The sequence below is a fragment of the Bos taurus genome, chromosome 15, assembly GCF_002263795.3.
Source record: "Bos taurus isolate L1 Dominette 01449 registration number 42190680 breed Hereford chromosome 15, ARS-UCD2.0, whole genome shotgun sequence".
NCBI lineage: Eukaryota > Metazoa > Chordata > Mammalia > Artiodactyla > Bovidae > Bos > Bos taurus.
This window is the reverse complement of record NC_037342.1, coordinates 43657277-43677545: the sequence shown is the minus strand read 5'-3', so window position 1 is coordinate 43677545 and position 20269 is coordinate 43657277. Positions and strand designations below refer to the sequence as shown.

Here is a 20269-nt window from a genome sequence, read left to right as displayed (position 1 = left end):
GGGGTCGCAAAGAGTGGGACACGACAGAGCTACTAACACTTTCCCCGCGTTAATCGGTGGAGACAGTTTCTAAGGGCCAGGCCCTGACCCAGAGGTTCCTGCAACAAGGTGGACAGACAGCTTCCGCCACCGGTCCCCTCGACTCGCCCGCCGCCAGACCCCTCCCCCTGCATTCAGGCAGTTAACCGGACAACCGGCTCGCAGAGGCTGCAAGTCAGTCGCAAGAAGGCATGTGGGTCGCAGGCTACACACCCCTTCGCACCGGCCACGCCCCTCACCACCACCCGGCCAATGGCCTGCTGCGCCGGCGCAGGGTGTTTCAGAACCAGTCCGCCCGCGGACTGAGCGCATGCGCCTTGAGAGGCCGACTGGGTGAGGGCTCTCTAGCGAGGGGAGGGGGCCACGGAAATGGAGGGGCTGAGAGCGCACGCCTTAGGCCCTGACTGGGCGCCGGCTGGAGAGCGCGTTGGGCTAGCCGGGGGCAGTGGTCGGCAGGGAGGTTGAGGCTCTGGGTCCGACCGAAATGGAGCGGGGTCCGGCGCTCCGCTGACTCGCCCGTGTTTGTGTGTATGTTCCCTCTCAGGGAGACATGGAGAACTGTTTGGTGGCCGCGGCGCTGAACGGGGTGGACCGACGTTCCCTGCAGCGTTCGGCTAGGCTGGGTCAGGAAGTGCTGGAGCGGGCCAAGAGGAGGGCGGTGGACTGGCCTTCGGTGGAGCTTCCCAAAGGCAGCGTGGGGATCGTTTCCCGGGTGCGGCACTATGGAGAAAGAGGGCCGGCAGCCAGCCCCCAGCGCCTTCTGCCAGGAAAGGTGAGGAGGGCCTCTGCTGTGGACCAGCCCATTCATTCCCTCAGCAGCGGCTTGCTGAGAACCAGGGCACGCCACACACCGGGACCCGAGGGATCCTGTGCTTGGCGGAAGCTGCTGTGTATCCGGACAGTGAACCGGAAAGTCTTGAAAACTTGACATTTGACAGATTCTTACTGGGTAGCTTTAGGACACCGCTAGGTACCGCTCGTGCTCGGCCCTGATTGGTTACTTTTTAACGCAATTCTTAGAGGCTATCATCTGATACTCGAGGAAAGCCAACAAACGTTTGTCCTGGAAAAATTGCATGTCTGTGTATTCCTTTTAGAGATGGAATTCTTTCTCAATAAGATCATTTTACTAATTTAAACTTGCAGAGGCCTTTCAAAAAGTAAAAAGGAAGGTATTTCCAAAATGACTTCCTTCTCCAGTAGGGAATACAGATCTCACCTGTGATTTGCCGTTTATTCAAATAGAGAGAAGACAGACACCCGACCCTCAGTGCTTCCTTCAGAACAATGGCTGAATACATGAACTATACTTCAAGTCAGTGTGGGGTAAGTTGGTGTAAGCCAAAGCATGCTCCTGATCTGCCTGCTGATGGATCACAAAGTGGATTTTTGTGGAATTTAGGAAGAATCTGCACACTATCTGCTCACCCGGTCCTGCCTTCGTGGGCAGGTTGTAATTAGCCAAGGGTTTACAACAGGTGATAAATCCAGGTTACAGTTCATTCAACAAATACAGACCGCCTAGCTTTAGCTGTCGGAGAAGGCAATGGCACCCCACTCCAGTACTCTTGCCTGGAAAATCCCATGGATGGAGGATCCTGGTAGGCTGCAGTCCATGGGGTCGCTAAGAGTCAGACACGACTGAGCGACTAAACTTTTACTTTTCACTTTCATGCATTGGAGAAGGAAATGGCAACTCACTCCAGTGTTCTTGCCTGGAGAATCCCAGGGACGGGGGAGCCTGGTGGGCTGCCGTCTATGGGGTCGCACAGAGTCGGACACGACTGAAGTGACGCAGCAGCAGCAGCTTTAGCTGTTAGGAGATTACAGCAATGAACAAGGCAGAAAAGTTCTGCCCTCACTATTTTTAGATGGGGAGGTCGGTGCTTATTTGCTGAATTCCAAAGTAAGACCAAACATAAGGAGTTTTTAAAACTTTGAACTAAACTAAAAATTTTTTAATCTGTAGAATCACTCTAAATTGGAACTTAGTCTGTTTTCAAAGCAAAAATTGAAGCAAAATCCCTCCATTAGATTTTAATCTCTTTTCCAAGTCCCTGATAATGTAGTTTTTAAGTACGTCCCTTTGGGTCCATATCACTTGTTGGCCACAAAGCCGATTTTTGTGGCACAGACGCAGTGCCCTCATCAGAGGTAATGTGGCTTAATGGCAGGGGTGGCCTCCCAGGAATCCAACCTGTATTCTGCCACTTCCTGGCTCTAATGCCTTAGGCCAGTTAGTTTCTCTCAGCCTTACCTTCCCCATGGTAAATTGACAATGTTCAAGTCCTTTCCAGCCCTTTTAGTCTGTTTCTTCAGTTTCCACTGAGAGATGAACACCAGGAAATTGCTATAAACTGTAGCATAGAGGACCTACATGAGATTTTTCGGTCCCATTCATTAAAATGGGTGAACAAAGGTTTTAAAGATACTCTTCTCAAAAGCATACACTAAGGTCATCTCTAAGTACTTTAAGGGAAAGTTGAAGGTGGACCAGCCAACATTGAAGAAAATCACCTGCGTGGAAGGTACTCTGTGTCTTCTAGGACTTAAAACAGACTCTGTGGTCTTGTCCAGCCTAACATTTTATGATTCTTATGTGGGTGTAAGGGTGCTGGTCTCTATGGCAGAAGGAAGAAAATGCCTTATTTCTGTCCTGCTTTTCAATTTCATAATGAATATTAAAATTAAAAAAAAACCCTCTGTTTCTACATCTTTTATAAAATCCTTATGACTCCAAGAATAGGATTCCAACCAACAAGATACGGTTCAGAGAGTATTTTTATGTTCTTATTCTGTGAAATGGTTTTACAAAACTCCCTAACTTTGGCTCTACAATAAAGTGATGAAGTTAAACACTTTGGTTCATGGTTCAGTAAAAGGAATAATATTTGCCTTTGGTTTGAGGTTTAGCAAATTGGTATTCTTCACTTTGGTTTTCAGTTCATGCTTCAGTTCAAGTCTCCATTAAAGAATGGAGCCTCAGAACTCCTTGGCTCTCTAGAGATAGAATCAAGAACAGGGTTCTGAGTTCATTTTCAGAACTTTGAAGCAGCCCCTAAGTTACATCATTAGCTTCATGTCCTGATGTGCTTTTCCCAGCTTCTCATTCTTTTGGTCTCTTGACTTAAACATTGTCCCTACCCTTTGTTCCAAACAGGCAAGCTTATGATGTCCTCGACATTAGTAACTATCAAGGGCAAGTCTAAGGTTAACCTGGAGCGGGAGGAAGGAAGTAGACAAGGAAAAAACTGCTTTCTGATCCTTTGGATGATTTTGCCTAAATCAGAGTGAGGATGTTGTGAAAACTATTTAACCTGGCAGAGAGCATGGGCCTACCTAGCTTGAGTTGCCAGAGTTCTTGCCCTGCAGAGGCAGCAGATGGCAGCAAAGTAATGCCAACTGCAGTTTCCTTCTCTGCAACCACTTTACACGGGCTAAGATTTGTTACATGACTTTAGAGGCTTCTTGAGAGGGCACCTAATTTACCTTTGCTCTCTTGCCTCTCTTCTTAACCATAATTTTCCCAAGTAACAGGGTGCTTTTTGAAAATCTGACCAGACTCTTGGGTTACCCAATGTCTTCCACGTTACTTCTTTAGAAATATTACTCATCTGCACCAGAGGAAGGAGGGGCAACCCACGTCTACCGCTATCACAGAGGGACATCGGAGCTGCACCTGTGCTCTGATGCGGGGAGTGGTCAGGTATGTACCCTCAGCTGTGCTGTGCCCTCAGCCTCCCAAACTGGGAGGCCCCACATCCTGGGGCTTCTGCTGGATCATGTTATTGGGTGGTTGAGTGACTCTACAGCACTTTGTGGAAATGTTTCTCCTCAGAGAACTTACAGCAATGAACATGAAATAGGAGTTTTTGTCCAAAATACAAGATGGATGCCACTGTAGGATCTTCAGTGACAATCCTGGGCCAAGGGATTCTTGAGCAGGCTTAACAAAAAGCACTTCAAATATCCTTTTACATCTAGGGATATGAAAGAGACTTTTAATCATCATGTATTTTACTCTAAAGTAGTGATAAGTATCACGTCTTTGGTAATTTTAAAAAAGGAAGTGCGAGGAGGGGGTCTCTTAACAACATCCTTTTCCTAAAGATAACAGTTACAGGCTTCTCACTATGAATTCTCTGTCTTACCACATGTCACTCTGGGAAGTCTAAAAGACTACTTGTTGAACTAATTCAACAGAAGTCCTTTGTTATTGTTTCTGAGAAGAGCAGGTTTTTCTTGTTTTTGTTTTTCAGCTCCCCTAGTTATACTCAAAGGTAGCAAACTTAAGTCCAGAGTCTAATCCACAGGTTGGATTCCTGACTCCCTTGTTTTGAGAAGGGACAAGAGAGTGGCCACAGGGATATGAGCAAGGACTGGCTGCGTGCCAGAAGTCCCTCCCGTTTCCCTGGCCTGGGGTGCGAGTGGCAGCACCAAGGCCTGGATCCAGGGCTCCCATTTCTGGCCCCACCCAGGCCCCCGTAAGAGCTTACACATGGGCAAGAGTCATTTGTATCCCTCCCCTCCCTTCCTATCTGGAGCAGGAAATGGCACCCCACTCCAGTACTCTTGCCTGGAAAACCCCATGGATGGTGGCGCCTGGTAGGCTACAATCCATGGGGTCACTAAGAGTCGGACACGACTGAGCCACTTCATTTTCACTTTTCACTTTCATGCATTGGAGAAGGAAATGGCAACCCACTCCAGTGTTCTTGCCTGGAGAATCCCAGGGACGGGGGAGCCTGGTGGGCTGCCATCTATGGGGTCGCACAGAATCAGACACGACTGAAGCGACTTAGCAGCAGCCTCCCTTCCTATAAAATGTAAGTTGATGACTCTAAGAGAAATTGACTTTCTCAGTTCAGTCTCTTCCTCTCTAATACTCCCACTGCTGGGAGAAGCACAGAAGAGAATTCTGTTTTCTGAAAGCCTGTTAAACGTCAATCACTTTTGCACTTTAAATCTTCCTACAGTCTAGTGTCCCCAGGTTATAGGCTGGAAATCAAGACTTAAGAGATATTAATCTGTCCCTCTCAATAAATGGCAGGTATAGGAGAAGGCAATGGCAACCCACTCCAGTACTCTCGCCTGGAAAATCCCATGGACAGAGGAGCCTGGAAGGCTGCAGTCCATGGGGTCGATAAGAGTCGGACACGACTGAGTGACTTCACTTTCACTTTTCACTTTCATGCCTTGGAGAAGGAAATGGCAACCCACTCCAGTGTTCTTGCCTGGAGAATCCCAGGGACGGGGGAGCCTGGTGGGCTGCCGTCTATGGGGTCGCACGGGGTCGCACAGAGTCGGACACGACTGAAGCGACTTAGCAGCAGCAGCATAGGATTCAAACTCAGGTCTGTCTTTCTCCAAAGCCCATGTAAGGATAAAAGGTAATGATGGTAAACATCTGACTAAAAGTACATGACAGAAATCACTAAAAGCCTTAAGATCTTAGTGACAACTTGGAAAACAGTGACAGCACAATTGTTAGTTCCTCATTAAGCTGGAAAAAATTTCTACCATCCAGAAGTCGAAGTTCGGGCCCTCATCAGTGTTTCTACCTCTCTCTTCAGAGAAAAGACGCAGGCCTTAGTGTTGGAGGCATGCATCGGGCGTCAGAGTGTGTGCTGAAGGCACCCCAGTCTGTGAGTACCGAACTTCCAGGGCACCGGCTTCCCCACCACTGCCGTCCATGAATCAGCTGACTGGGTTACAACAGGGTTCTTTGTGTTAGATCCATATTATTTTTAAGTTGGGATATTTTTATCTTAGGGGAAAGTGTGCAGCATTTTAGTTCACTGTAAAATTATATTTTCTTGGTATCCTTCCTTCCCTTGAAATCTCAGAGATAGCGTTTGTGCCTCAACTCATAGTTGTGGTTGGAAAGAATGCAGAGCATTCATAACTCCATTCCTACAGCTCAGCTGGGCCCTGCTGGAATGTCACCATCTGTTTAAGCAGCGGGAGGGGCCTGGCCCCCTGCTTATGAAGTGAAAACCATGGCTGAAATTCTGAAACATACACATTCAGCTAGATCGGGTTCCAAAACATTTAAAGGAGTTTGTGCCTATTTTCCACAAATGTTTCTATGTGAAAACATACAGTGATGAGTTTTTCAGGGTAAAATACTCATTTGTTCATGAACCCAGGGAATCTTCTGGAACTTGGAAGGGCTGAATTCTGAGGAGTGGAACCCCTGTATGTTGTAGTAATAGTTTAATTTTTGTTGGTCTACAGTGTACTCCTAGCCTGGATTCAGAATATACTAGACTTAGTAGCAACTAAGACTATTCTGCTTCTAGTACAAGTTGTTAGGCTTAGATGCCTCCAACACTGGCTGGTTTTGATAAATCCATAAGTTGAAAATACTATAATCGAAAGTGTACTTAATATCCCTAAGCTGCTGAAAGTCATAGTTTCGCCTTGCCTTCCTTAAACATGCACAGAACACTTATATACCCTTGGTATATAAGTGTATATACATGTATATACACTTATATACCCAACTTATATACCCTCAGTTGGGCAAAATCATCTAACACAAAACCTACTTTATAGTTAAGTTTTGAATAATTCATGTAATTTATCAAATGCTGCACTGAAAGTGAAAAGGAGACTGGTTGTATGGGTACAGAATGGTTATAAGTGTATCAGTTGTTTACTCTCGGATTGCACAGCTGACTGGGAGATCTCTCACTGCTGGCACAGCATCACACTAGCCTGCAAAAAGATCAAAATTGGAAGTACGGTTTCTGCTGAATGCATATCACATTCACATTATGGTAAAAAAAAAAAAGAATGAGTCAGATTGTTGTAAGTCAAGGACCATCTGTATGGGAGAACCAGCCCTCCAAGGGAGGACATTAGCCAGCCAGCTGACTTGCTGCATGACAAAATGGAATCTATTCATAGTCTCAGCTTTAGGAGAAATGTTTCATCCTAATAATGAATTTAGCAAAGCACACCTAAAAAGAATGCTTTGCATCATCCTGCAGTGCCTCGCCATTGCTGCTGTTCTGTGCTAACAGGTGCCACTGCCTACTTTTGAGCCCCAAAGCAATGGTCATTAGCCTTTCCCTCCACCTGATTCTTAACTTTACACTCCAGCCAGTGTGTCCTTTTATGACTCTTCATGTTCCTGCAACAACTCAGCATTTTCATATACATTCTTGTGAGCTAATTTTAGAAATAAAAGCATAAAGAGCGGGTGAGACTGGCCTGAAGGGCAGTCCTGTTATGTGGCCAAGTCAGGTGTAGAAAGCAGAACCTCCGTCTCCCACCTTAGCGCCTCTCACTGTATCACACACAGGGTGCTCTGACAGCAGCAGGACCTCTAAAACCTCTAAACTGGTACATCTGCTTTTCCTTCCAGGCTGAGAACATCTCTAAGGACCTCTACATAGAAGTCTATCCAGGGACCTATTCCGTCACTGTGGGTGCAGATGACTTGACCAAAAAGACTCACATTGTAGCAGTTGATTCCGGACAAAGTGTGGACTTGGTCTTCCCCATATGATGTGGACCGTCACAGGCATCACATCACCTTTTTCTGAGTATCAAGAAGAATAAAGCTACTGTATATTCTTAATATGTACACATTAATCCTGCCTTTAGTGCTGACTGTGAGGGTCAGCCTTCCTAGGAACTGGACTGTGTCTCTTTCAGTGCCTATTTTAACTTGAAAGTCCCTTCACCCTCTTCTGCCTGAAAGTAATAATGTAATGATACTGTCTGAATAGTTTTTACAGCTTGCTTTCCAAGCAAAGGTTAATTATGACAATAAAGGGAGAGATTTGAAAATGAAGAAAATTCCTTTTTATTGGCATTAAGAAGGGAAACAAAACGTCGCTCTTGTACAGTTGAGGCTTTATGAAAAGATAACAGAGAGGCTGTGGACACGTTTGCCCAAAGCAGGCCAACCATGTTCTGTAGCTTCTGTGGAAGAGGCATCCTTAAGCAGGTCTTACCCGGCCCCTGGCAGGGAGCCCTGGGCTCCTCACTCCTGTGCTCCTCAGGACAGGTGAAGATGCTGCTGCTTACTGGACTGTGATCTGTGGGCTCACTGTGCCATTTCCGTTGAAGAGTGCCTTGTCAGCCACTCTGTAGCTCCTCCTCAGGTTACCACCTCTACTCTTTAGCTTCCTATAACACGAAAAAAAAACCAACACTGAGAGTCTTATGCTGACTTTAAAAATCAGTGACTTTTGATCCTTAAAATTATGAAGTCACTGCTGTGTCCTAAGCGTCTTTAAGCTAGCACGCCAACAGTATCATTGCATTTCAGTTTAACTGCCTAGGACTTCACCTCGTTTTGAATGTAAGTTTTGCCTCAGAAAAAAGGCCAGTATTTCATATGATGAAAACAAAGTTTTAAGTAGCGCTGTCTTAGCATTCCTAGTGAAGAGCAGACTCATGGACAGAGGCCTAGTAAAGCAGACCCATACCCACCATCACCAGGTAGAGGGTCACTTAAACAGGGATCCTTACACACCCAAGAAGCCAGTGAGGAAATCTGTGGGTTCTGCAAGCCTTCTGAAATCATATGCAAGATTGTGGGTATGACTCCAAAAGATCAAAGAACCCTGGAGAGAGCCCTTCAGAAGCCCCTTTGCAGCCATTCTGCTCTACCTTGATCCTTGGGGCTTTTAGTCTCGGAGTTCTGGCCCCGCTGATGTGCAGCAGTACCCTGACTCAGTTTTCTGTGTCCGGCTTCTTTGGGCAGGATCTGCAGCAGCTTCATGCCAGTGACGTTCAGGGCCAGCTCTCTAGGACTCCCCGCTGCAGCAGGTTTCTCTCTCTGTTGTCTGTTGCTCTTCTCATCTTTCTGGGTGCTGCAAAGTCTTATTCCTGAACCCAAAATTCAGTTAGTTGAATATGCTACCATTTTGATAGGGTTAGTCTTGACGACTTGGGTAGGACTAAATCATGGATCACAGAATCTCTTAACTCTCTGAACCCTGTTTCAGTTGTAAGCAAGGGTGGAGAGCAGCATGTCTGCTGGCAGGAATCCTGCCCCCAGGTTTGTTAGGATCAGACAGTAACCTCTCAGCCTGTAACTAAAAGGAGCCAAAAGTGTGGCAGGCGGGGACCCATACAAGAGGATCCTTAGTGGGCAGAGCCTCAGACCAGACTGGCAAGCATCAGTTCTTGGTGGCACTCAAGCACAATTAGGAGAAGCAAAGCAGCACATTTTCTTAGAAGGGAACAAGATCTGGAAGGGAGAAAAGAAAACCTCTGGTGTTTGCCATGGTTTCCAGCCCGGCACACGTGTCCTTTTACACACTTCATCTCACCGGTTAGTGAGGCACAGCGTCTGTCTGGGACAAGGGCTGGTGATGGGCCCTTTCTCCACACCCCATCCAGGCTTATTCTCCATAGCTTTGAGTGCAGGTGTGGGACTTGGCAGAGGGCAGGCTCACTGATTATCATGGTTCCACTCCAAGAATTAACCTTTGCCTGGAGCATAACAAATGGTCCAATAACCTAGAGGAAAGCCAGGCCAAGTACCTGAAGATACTCTCTTTATGGCCAATCATTAGACTTTATTTGGGGATGCAGAGTACTTTAGAGAGGATCTGTTTAAATATGGTAATGGGGAGAGAGGCTGAACGTAGGTGTAGCCCGTTGGGTGGGAGATAAAAGCAGTGTACCTTGGGGCCAGGAAAGATTGGTCTGGACTCAGTTGGGTTTGGAACAGTCTGGATAGAATGCCATGGAGCAGGCCATGGGAATGCAGGCCTGGAGCCAGGGCAGGTCTGCGCACCATGGCCCTCTGGTTACCCCACTGGCCTGCCTCTCCATGAGGCAGGGCCTCATCCTATCTCAGTCGCTCCCCACAGGCTACTCCCTCTGGATAGATAAAGCTTTTATTTCCCTAGTCTGTGCTGAAGCAGGAGGCAGTGGAAGCCATGGAGAATTTAACTTGAAAACTCTAGATTTGGGCACTATTTTGTTTATATTATTACTTGTTAGAGGACACACCTGTAGAAACCTGTTTCCAAGCACTTCTGCCAAGGCCTTTCACTGCGAGGAAAGACATCCAGGAAGCTCTCCCCGCCCTATCTTGACATTTTCTATACAAAGTGTCCTCTTAGAGAGTGGAGGAAAAGCTCCACTGGTCATAGCTAGATTCCTGTCCCTCTAGTTACTCCCTCTCAGACATGGGGGAAAGGTCCCACACCTTGAAATCTAAGGAAGAAACCATCATATAAAATACAACCGCAGTTGGGTCTTCTCTGGTGGTCCAGTGGTTACGAATCCATCTTGCAATGCAGGGGGTCTGAGTTCAATCCCTGGTTGGGGAACTAAGATCCCACATGCTGCAGGGTGCCCATGTACCACAACTAGAGTCCATGTGCTGCACCAGGAAAGATCCTACATGACACGATGAAGACCCTGGGTGCCACAACTAAGACCCAACACAGCCAAACAAAAACAAATCAGCAACTAATATATCTATCCCTGCCCACTCCAAAGGCCAGGGACCCAGAGGAGTCACCAAGAAAGTTTCTCACTGTGGAAACAATTTCTCAGCTTCCTGGAACGAAAGACTAATAAAGTCCTTATGCCTGGAGCAAGACTGAAATCCCTGTGGGTTGAGAGGTCCTGACTAAGCAGATATCCTGGCAATGGCTTCAAATGGGGACTCAGTGAGTCCCCGAGTGGGCAGTGTCTACAGATCCTTATACCCTTAGCAGTGGTATTCTTTAACCCTCAGTATCCCTGCCCCAGGTTCAATGTTCATTTAGTTCACTGAAGGTTGAATTAGGGTTAGACTAGTCTAGGGCTGGCTGCTGCTGCTGCTAAGTCGCTTCAGTCGTGTCTGACTCTGTGCGACCCCATAGACGGCAGCCCACCAGGCTCCTCTGTCCCTGGGATTCTCCAGACAAGAACACTGGAGTGGGTTGCCATTTCCTTCTCCAGTGCATGAAAGTGAAAAGTAAAAGTGAAGTGGCTCAGTTGTATCCAACTCTTAGCAACCCCATGGACTGCAGCCCATCAGGCTCCTCTGTCCATGGGATTTTCCAGGCAAGAGTACTGGAGTGGGGTGCCATTGCCTTCTCCGAGGGCTGGCTAGGGCAAGCCATCTCCTTCATAAAGCTCTGCCAGCTGCCTTAGGTATCTGCTCTTTCTGGGCCACATTGGGAATTTAGATCACATGGCACGAGGCATTATCAGTGACACGCTACCCTAAGCCTACGAGGGCATGTCACACAGGTCTTTGCTGGGGTAAAGAAGTTCGGGAGTGGCTGCAGATTGCCAACAGTGACCCTGCCTCCCCTTTCCATGGCAGAGTGAGATGATTAAGGCTGCGCCCGGTTCTTCCCACTCTGACTTCCTCAGGGGCTCATATGAAGAGTAGGGTCTGATGACCAATGTTTAAAGACGTTTCTGAGTTCTCAGGGTCTTGAAGACTCTAATCAATAAGTGGAGGCATTCTGACTGCACGTGTAGAGAAAAATCCAGCCTCCAAGGAAAGTGAAGGAGGGGAGGGTAGAAACGGACAATGGCAGTGTCCTCCCAGTAGACTAGTGAAGAAAGAAAGGACAGTTGTCAAATAGGGATGCAAAGCTTAGCACCAAGATCGGCTCATCCTTTCTTGTTAGGTTTCCATTTAATCAATAAAGCCCACTACTTCCCTCTTATCACAGCCCCCCTTCAACATGACCACACCCCCCAGTGTTACTTCCAGTTCCATCACAGCAGACAAGTGTATCGGATTCCTGAGAGACCACCCCCACCCAAGGAGGGGGTTGCAGAGGGGAAGGGAGCAGGGGCCTCAGCCCCACCCTAGGAAAAGGCCTACCTGGCTTCCCTGGGTACGGCTCAGGCCCATTTCTCCTCCAGTACCTCCACTCGGGCTGGCAGAGGCCACCCTGCTTCCTCGGAGACTTCTCGAGAAGGATGGGGTCCGTGTTGACTGTGCTGTCCACCAGCAGCCTCTGAGGGGGGCCCATCTCCAGCTCATTCTCCAAATCCTCGTCTTCAGAAGAGGAGGAGGTGGAGGAGGAGGAAACAGCCGCGGGAGCCTGCACTGCCACTTCTTCCTCCTCAGGATTCTCCAGGGGCAAAAGCTGGGCTGTGGGCTTCAGCTCCGCTTCTGGAGGTTCTCTGGCTGCAACCCCTGAGGTCCTGATTGGAGGCCACCATGTGGGTCCAGCCAGGGGGCAGCAGCAGAGGCAGCCCTGGACCGGCAGCCGGCAGCCGGCATGTGGGTAGCAGGGAGCACACAGGAATGGAGGGCTCAAAGGAAGCCCGCTGGTGACAAATCCAGTGACCGGCCCCACCAGAGAGCAGCAAGGGGCCCAGAGGAGGGGCCTGGGGTGCTGCCTGGCGAAAGGCTTATGCAGCCCGTCCACAGCCTTCTTCCAGACAGCTGGGGGCACCCACTGGACCCCTCTGAGAGGCACTGGAGCTGTCCTGCCATTCCAGAAATGAACAGTAATTTCTTCTTCTTTCCGGGATGCTATGTAACAGAGAAGGGCAACATTTTGTTACAACCGCCTCTTCTACATCAAGGGTAAAGGTTCTCCTCTCCCCAGAAGCAAAGCCTCAGCACAGCCCCTCAGCTTTGCCTGCTGTCTCACGCACACCTCTCCCTGCAAAGCCTGCCAGGGACGTCCCTCACCTGCCCCATGTTTACCTCCCCATCCTGTGCCTCCATGTCTCAGTTTTCTCATCAAAACCCAATGCCTCCTCAGGTAGGGGGAGGGGAGGAGAAGCCTCCTTTGTGGTTTGAATTACAATGATGCTTCCTGGCGGGCCCCACACAAGGGGACACTGTATCCGTGCCTGGATGACATGGTGGGGGACCGAGTACAGGTGTGACCTCTGGACAACCTCACCACACCATAGGTCAGGTAACCAACATAGACATAGTAGCCTTGGGTGATTTTGCCCTGATAACAAATATTTTATAATCGGAAAAATATGATTTGTCTATCTGTGGCCACCCTCGGGATGAAGCTGCAAGTGAAAGGGTAAGGATTTCCTCAAGCCCCTAAGACCCCTAAGCTGTAGAGACAGCCGCTTTGCTCTTTCCTCAGCCTGATCACCAGCCTGGCCCGGGGAGCCCCAGAGCAGCTCCCTTACCTCTCTGGAGGTCTCCCGCCTCCAAGCCCAACAGAACAGTGCCAGGGCCATAGCGTTGTTGGTCAGGGCCCCAGGGTGCCAGCACCTTGTCCCCAGGTCGCAGTGAGAATTCCATGGTTGGCGAGAACTGAATGACATCTTCCTCTAAGACCACGCTCTGCCGCTGGGCTGGCAGCTCTGGGCCTGTGGCAAGGGGAGCCTCAAATTCCACCAGCAGGACCCCTTGCCTCTCCAGCTGTGGGAAGGAAAATATTCAGAATAATACCTGGCCTTAGGAAGTACTACAGGGAGCTTCATGGTTTCCTACAATGCCCAAAGCCAGGCTGAGGGGCTCCCTCCCACACAGCAGGGGTCAGCTAGGGAAGGGGCCAGGCCAGGTACTGCTGGAGCCCATTACGGTAGGGACAGGCCGGCTATGAGGCAGAGGCTCTCCCTCTGCTTCTTGCTGTGGCAACTCTTGTTTATCACTTCCTGCCTTTCCCTTCCCGTGCTCTTTCTTTTCCTGTTTTTCTTTTCTCCTATCTTTATTTTTGGTCTGCAATTCACAGGAGTAAACTGGGTCCTCTCCATCTTTCCCAAAGCACCCCAGGAAGAGTTCTCCCAGCCCTCCCAGGAAGCGTTGTCCCCGTGTCCTGGACCAGCCGCGGGTAGGGTATCAATCACAGGCCCTGCCAGGCAAAGGCAGCCCTGTGCACTGCCTGCATGTCCATGAGGGGAGGCGGGGCCGAGGAAGGAACGAGCGGCCTGACAGGGAGGGCAGGAGGAATACTGAGCTAATTAAAAGAACAAGCTGTTTGGAGAACTCAGTATGATTTTTGAAGAGCGATAAAGTGTGGTTACAAATTAACTTTTATCTAGTCACTAGACTCCAGTGTTCTTGCCTGGAGAATCCCAGGGACGGGGGAGCCTGGTGGGCTGCCATCTATGGGGTCGCACAGAGTCGGACACGACTGATGCAACTTAGCAGCAGCAGCAGCAGCAGACAGAATCTATATTTGAGCAAACTCCTGCTGATATTTCATTTGAACTCACATATTAGTTACTGGAAAATGACAAAATGACTTTTGATTGGAAATTCTATAACATATTTTTTTTTATAAATCACAACAGTTTTCCCTCTATGGACCCACAAAGTCTGACTCTGAAAAGAAAGAGGAAAATCCCAATGAAGCAAGCAGTCAGCAAAGTAAAGCCCAGGCCTCCCAGCACACAGGGACTGTGCTCCTATGCGGAAGGACACAGGCGCACATGAGGTATACAGGGTTGGTTCCTCTTTCCCTTAGGCTGGTGCTCATAACTCCACACACCGAATCTTCCTGAACAAAGTGCTTTTACTGTACATTTTCTTCACGGTTACGGGTTGAATTATGTTCCCCCAAAATTCATGTTGATGTCCTAGCCCCTAGGACCTCAAAATGTGTCACACTTTAGTCTAAATGACTTAAGACAAAGTCACACTGAGGATGACTGAGTAGAGTGGGCCCCTAACCCAATGACTGGTGTCCTTATAAAAAGGGGAAATTTGAACACAGACATGAGCCCAGGGAGAACAGCAAGTGAAGATGAAGACCAAGTGCGGGGGGATGCTTCTACAAGCCAAGGGACTTCAAAGATTGCCAGCAAACCACCAGAAGCTGGGAGAGGTGCACAGAACAGATCCTCCCCCAGAGCCCTCAGAATCACCACCCCTGCCCACACCTGGTTCTCTCCAGAACTGAAAGAATCAATTTCTATTGTTAAAGCCACTCAGTTTGTGCCACTTTGTTATGTAGCCCTAGCAAACTGATTGGAGAAGGCAATGGCACCCCACTCCAGTACTCTTGCCTGGAAAATCCCATGGATGGAGGAGCCTGGAAGGCTGCAGTCCATGGGGTCGCAGAGGATCAGACACGACTGAGCAACTTCACTTTCACTTTCCACTTTCATGCACTGGAGAAGGAAATGGCAACCCACTCCAGTGTTCTTGCCTGGAGAATCCCAGGGACGGGGGAGTCTGGTGGGCTGCCGTCTATGGGGTCGCACAGAGTCGGACACGACTGAAGTGACTCAGCAGCAGCAGCAAACTGATGCACTCACTGACATGACATTTTCACCTCCACATCCTGGCCATGGAAGATCTGTGCTTATTTAAGACACTGAACAGCTGAGGCATATCAGGTATGACAGGGCCACCCAGAGGAGCATATGGGGAGACATGGGGACTGAGGGACTTGCCTCTGGAGCAGCCTTTATCTGAGCCCTGTAATAAAAGCCATCTGGTTCCCTTCTTGCCAGGACCCATGTGTCAGCAGCCTCTCCAACTCTTCCCAGCCAGCCAGGCCCCTGCCATGCTGGGTCAGCAATGTGGAGACAAGGGTAGTAAGATGCATATCTGGGGGAAAACAAATGGAATTAGGGAAGCAGAGAAAAGCAAACCCTAAAACCATCAAGAAACACATTTCAAAGTTAGGTCTGAGCAGAACCATGGGGTGAACTTGACAGTTAAGGCAATATGGAACAGAAGCCCGTGTTAAGAGTGGCAATCTGTGACTTCCGATAAGGTAAATTGCTGGAAGAGGAAGGAGAGGAGAGTGAAGGGAATCGCTGTTTAAGGCCTGGGAATTGTTTCAAGGTAATCAGAATGGGATCAGCCTTGATATATAACGGGACGGCCAGATTAACTGGTTCTGAGACTAGATAGCAGGCCAGGAAAGTGTTCTTCCAGGAAGGGAGATCCTGAGGTGGTGTGCGGGATTCCAGGATGAGGTGTGGAGGCTTGGATGGTGATGACAAAGGAGCAAAACTGCAAAGAGGCTGAGCACCATGGAGTCGGAAGAGAGGAGGAAGTGTCTGAGCGGGGGAAGCACAGGGGCTGAGTAAGAGGCTGAGGGACAGAAAAAAGGAGAAGCTGGTTCTGGGAACTCTGGTAGACAAAACCAAGCCATAGGGAATTGTTGAGTCAGGTTTTGGTTTTCCGAAAAAAAAAAAAAAAAAAACGTATTTATTTTGTGGGCAAGCCAGGATACAGGACTGTTTAAACTCTGGCTTTGAAGGGAAATGGTCCACATGGGTGAAACAAGAAAGGGGGCTATAGGGTTCCGGCCTGGGCAGACTGACTTGAATAGCATGCGACTTACACGATTTGTATGTGCTTATCGGCTGAGGTTCCCTTCCCCTCTAGTATTCACACTGTAGATAGCTAACTTTGGGTACCATTCACAAAAAGCTAGGACAACTGAGGGAACCTGAGGAAGGATCGGGCGACCTCACCTAATTCCCTCATATAGTGCCAGGGCAAGTTGCAGAGAAGATGATAAAATGAGCCAGCACTTTTATAACTGGTGATGCCTGCCTTCTCCCACACATATCAACTCTGACATCAGCCCCTCCACTACAAGGCAGGACAAAAGCCAGGTCAGCCCTTGTCACTGGGGTTAGAGTTTATTTATATTTTGGCTGTACATGGAGGCATGCAGGATCTTAGTTCCCCAACCACGGATCGAACCTGTGTTCCCTGCAGTAGAATCCTGGAGTCCTAAACACTGGACCTCCAGGCAAGTCTCTATGTATTTACTTATTTATTTATTGTGAGTAGAGTTGGGGGGATTATAATAACCCAAGGAACTCAGCCCACACCAGTAAGGAACCCTTTCGGCCTTCCCAGGAAGCAGTCCTCTCCATCCTGGGCCATCATGTCTCCCACCATTTTGAGCCAAGAACAGAGAGGAAAAAGGAAGCATAGATGGGTACCTGGTGAGGAGGCTGTGCCGGGTCAGCCAGGGTGCTCTGCAGGCGAGGGGGCAGGTGAAGGAGAGGTCCCAGGGAGGAGCAGTGCCGGCCCAGGCAGGGGCCTTCAGGGTCGTGGCTACGCTGCAGTATTTGGGCAAAGGCGTCCCAGGCCGCGCGGAGGAGTCCATAGACCTCGCGAAAACACCTGAGAACCAGCGGCTCTATTACCTGAATTGCAGCCCACAGCCCAGCAGAGGCCGCCTGGCTCGCGGCCGCCTCTCCGCGGCCCCACCGCTCCCACCACGCGCAGGGTGTCCCCAGAATCATCACCTGCCCGGGGAGACTCCGCTCAGGAAATAGGGGAGGGTTGAAAGAGCAAGAGCTGTGACTTCAGAGAAACCCAGCTGGAAGTCCTTCACCGCCTGCTGGCTGCGCGCTCACTTCACCTGGGTGCGTCAGTTCACGCCCTGGAGATGATCTGTGGAAAGCACCTGGCATCTTTAAGTAGCTCAATCAATATACGTTAGTTTTGTTTACCCACCCCCCACCTCCACCCCAGTTGTTGGGACTTCGGGGGTTTACATACTTCCTTTTACAAATCCCAGCCCTTGATGACAAACTGACCCCTAACCCAAGCCACAGACTTCCCTCCTCCTAACCTGGTCACCTGGGGGACTAACTCGACCGAGCTGAGAGCCCAGGGCGGTGGCCTCCGAAGATGTGCTCAGAGGCGACAGCTGCTACCCAGGGCCCGAGATCACACTCGGCTGGCCCAGCCCAGCTTGGCCCTGTTAGGTGTGCTCCTGCCCAAGCCCATGCTTCTGACCCCAAGAGTACTCACCACAGCCCCAGCCAGACTCCTCCACCTCAGCCTCTGTCCCTTCAGACGGTTAGGAGTTCACGGCCTCAGCCCAACCGACTCCTGGTTGCCAAGCATGTTGCCATGGATACAGCCAGCTGGGCCAGAGGGAGTGTACTGAGCATGTGCGGAGGGGTGACTGGGGCCCTGGGCAGCATGGGCGGGAAGAGAGGGTAGGGAGTTGGTTATTCACTGCCTTTCTGGGGAGTGGTGTTGACAGGTGGTGTTGAGGAGAAGGGCCAGTGTAGCATCAGTTCCCAAAAGCTATGCTTCTCCACTGCTGAAAGAGTCAGTGGCGGTGGGACACCCTCCTGGATCTAGGAGAGTCTTGGGAAGGAGGGGTCTGACCCCACAGAGTCTCAAGGCTGTTGATCTGCCTTTCTCCACTGTGGGCAGGAGGCTGGAGTGGAGGGAACCCACCGGTTGGCTTAAGGACTCTAAGATAGAATTTGTAGTTTAAAATGAAATAACCAAAACTGTGAGCACGTTTGTCTGAAGGAGACAGGACTGCTGAGAAACAGGTGTGTGGTGATAACTTTGGGTGGTGGGAGTGGACAGTGGGACCAAAGGAACAGAAGTCCAGAGTTCGCTCTCATTTGAACATCCAGAGGATGGTATTCGAGGCATCTGACAGCCATTTTGCAGATCTGTGAGTGTCTCTACCACATCTGCTCCCCCCTTCCACCAGTTCCTGTTTCTGTTGTGAATCTGAGTGGCAGGGAGAGGCTGGCTGTACCCCTGGTTGCTGTGTGTCCATCAGCACATTCCATCCCCTGTCCTCTAAGGCATCGGCATGTCCCGTGCCTCTCCAGTCAGCGTGAATCTCAAGACTTTTGTTAGAAATCTTGGTTATAGAATTTATATTTCCTCCTATACAGAAATAAGAAAGCTTATAATTCTGGGAGCTCCCGACAGTCTTTCTGGGACACTGAAGCTGTTCCCAGAGAGGATAGATCTAAAGAACACAGATTTTTGGTGACAGTGTTGAGCCCTGCCTGAACCTGTACCCCTTGCAGTGGGAGTAAGTGCAAAGTCTTAACTTCTGGACCACCAGGGAAATCCTCCCTTTTTTGATTATTACCAATTTTTGTTAGATTTTTTTATTGCTCACAGCCAAAAGCATCCTAACTGATGTCTACCCTCACAGAGCTTAACTGCAGCCAGGAGAATGACTGTTGCCCAAAAGGCTGAGTGATTTGGTGCACAAAGCTAGAGTCTAAGAAAGACTAGTTAGATCTCTGGCTATGAGAAAAGGATTTCTGAAGATAGGTGGGATTTCAATGGTGAAAGGAAAAAGGAGATTATTCCATTCCCTCTTGGTAGGAAGCAAGAGCTAAGAGAGAAGGATGCATTTGCAACACCTGATTTTCTTTTTGGAGTGGGGGAATGGAGTGTCATAGGAAAATCAATGGGAAGGGGCCAAACTGGTGGGAGCTTTGAAAATCAAGCAGATGAATGTCCAACAAGGTCACAGTCAAAAGGAAGTTGTCATGAGGTTTGAGCAGTGAAGTGACATGACATATTAGTTTGGCAAAAAAATTCGTTTGTTTTTTTCTGTAGCATCGTATGAGAAAAGTCAGACAAACTTTTTGGCCAACACAATACTTTAAGAAAGAGTATTAAAGTGAAAATAGAACCAGTTGAGGACAGAGCCTGAGAGGCCAGGGAGTTAACAGTGATCCAGACACAAAGTGACAGAATAGAAATAGGAAAATAATACCACCAAATATTTCTTGACACCTACCTGATGTGAGCTCTTCTCTGGGTGCTGGACATACAGGATTGACTAAGACTTGTCCTTATCTTCAAGGAGCTCACAGTCTACTGAAGACAGAGACAAGTGTGCAAGCAGAGTCAAAATAGCAGGATGGGAATGGCAAGGAAATATGTGTGCAAAATAAAGGAACAAGTAATGGCTGCGATGGAAAGACTTCATAAAAGAGTTGACAGTAGAAATGAATGTGACAGTGTGTTGGAAGCCCTGCCTGGGCTTGGTGAGACGGGACCTGGGGGTTAAGGAAGACCGAAGAGTTGAAGCTCATCATGGGAAGAGAAATAGACATTTTGAAGGAAGACTCCAAAACAGGTGGGATCACTGTCCTTCCCACATTATCTGGCCTAGAGAACCTGAAGCATGATGATGCTATGGACAAAAAAAGGATAATAATAATTTTTAAAAATAATGATTATTAAAACATTATGTGTCAGGTGCTGGTGATCCTCGTAATAAACATATGGGGTGGTTGCTATTACTCTTATTCTTATTCTGTGGATGAAGAACTGAAAAGACACAGGGAGAGGCAGCAAAGTCAGAATGTAAACGGAGCAATATGACTGCAGAGCCTGCCCGCTTAGGCCCTACACTAAGCTACCAGAGGATGTCTGCCTCATGCAGGACAAAGATGACTCTGAATTAATTTCAAATGACAACAAGGTTTTGTTAATTACTTTTGCTTTAGCCCCCAAATACTTCCCCATCATGTTAAGGGTAAGGTGTAAATTTCTTACTAACCCCAAATAATAAAACCCATCAAATTTTGACAAATCAAGGAAGGCTCATTGTGCTGCTTA

General features: G+C 48.7%; 2 protein-coding genes across 6 annotated transcripts; one reads left to right on the top strand and one right to left on the bottom strand.

Moving 5' to 3' along the window:
• The first annotated feature begins 343 nt into the window (after window positions 1-343).
• On the top strand, window positions 344-7848 carry AKIP1 (A-kinase interacting protein 1). Of its 2 annotated transcripts, XM_005215912.5 has the most exons (6): window positions 344-372; window positions 584-811; window positions 1285-1365; window positions 3641-3745; window positions 5613-5684; window positions 7412-7848. In XM_005215912.5, the coding sequence occupies exons 2-6, from the start codon at window positions 590-592 to the stop codon at window positions 7553-7555; spliced, it is 624 nt and encodes a 207-aa protein (XP_005215969.1). In that variant the 5' UTR covers window positions 344-372; window positions 584-589; the 3' UTR covers window positions 7556-7848.
• Window positions 7832-19524, bottom strand: C15H11orf16 (chromosome 15 C11orf16 homolog). 4 transcript variants are annotated; one of them, XM_005215909.5, is made up of 9 exons: window positions 19443-19524; window positions 17681-17845; window positions 17170-17317; window positions 16861-17044; window positions 15346-15502; window positions 13132-13366; window positions 11846-12505; window positions 8668-8886; window positions 7832-8181 (listed from the first exon to the last, which is right to left on the bottom strand). In XM_005215909.5, the coding sequence occupies exons 4-9, from the start codon at window positions 17025-17027 to the stop codon at window positions 8174-8176; spliced, it is 1446 nt and encodes a 481-aa protein (XP_005215966.1). In that variant the 5' UTR covers window positions 17028-17044; window positions 17170-17317; window positions 17681-17845; window positions 19443-19524; the 3' UTR covers window positions 7832-8173.
• Between the last annotated feature and the right edge of the window lie 745 nt (window positions 19525-20269).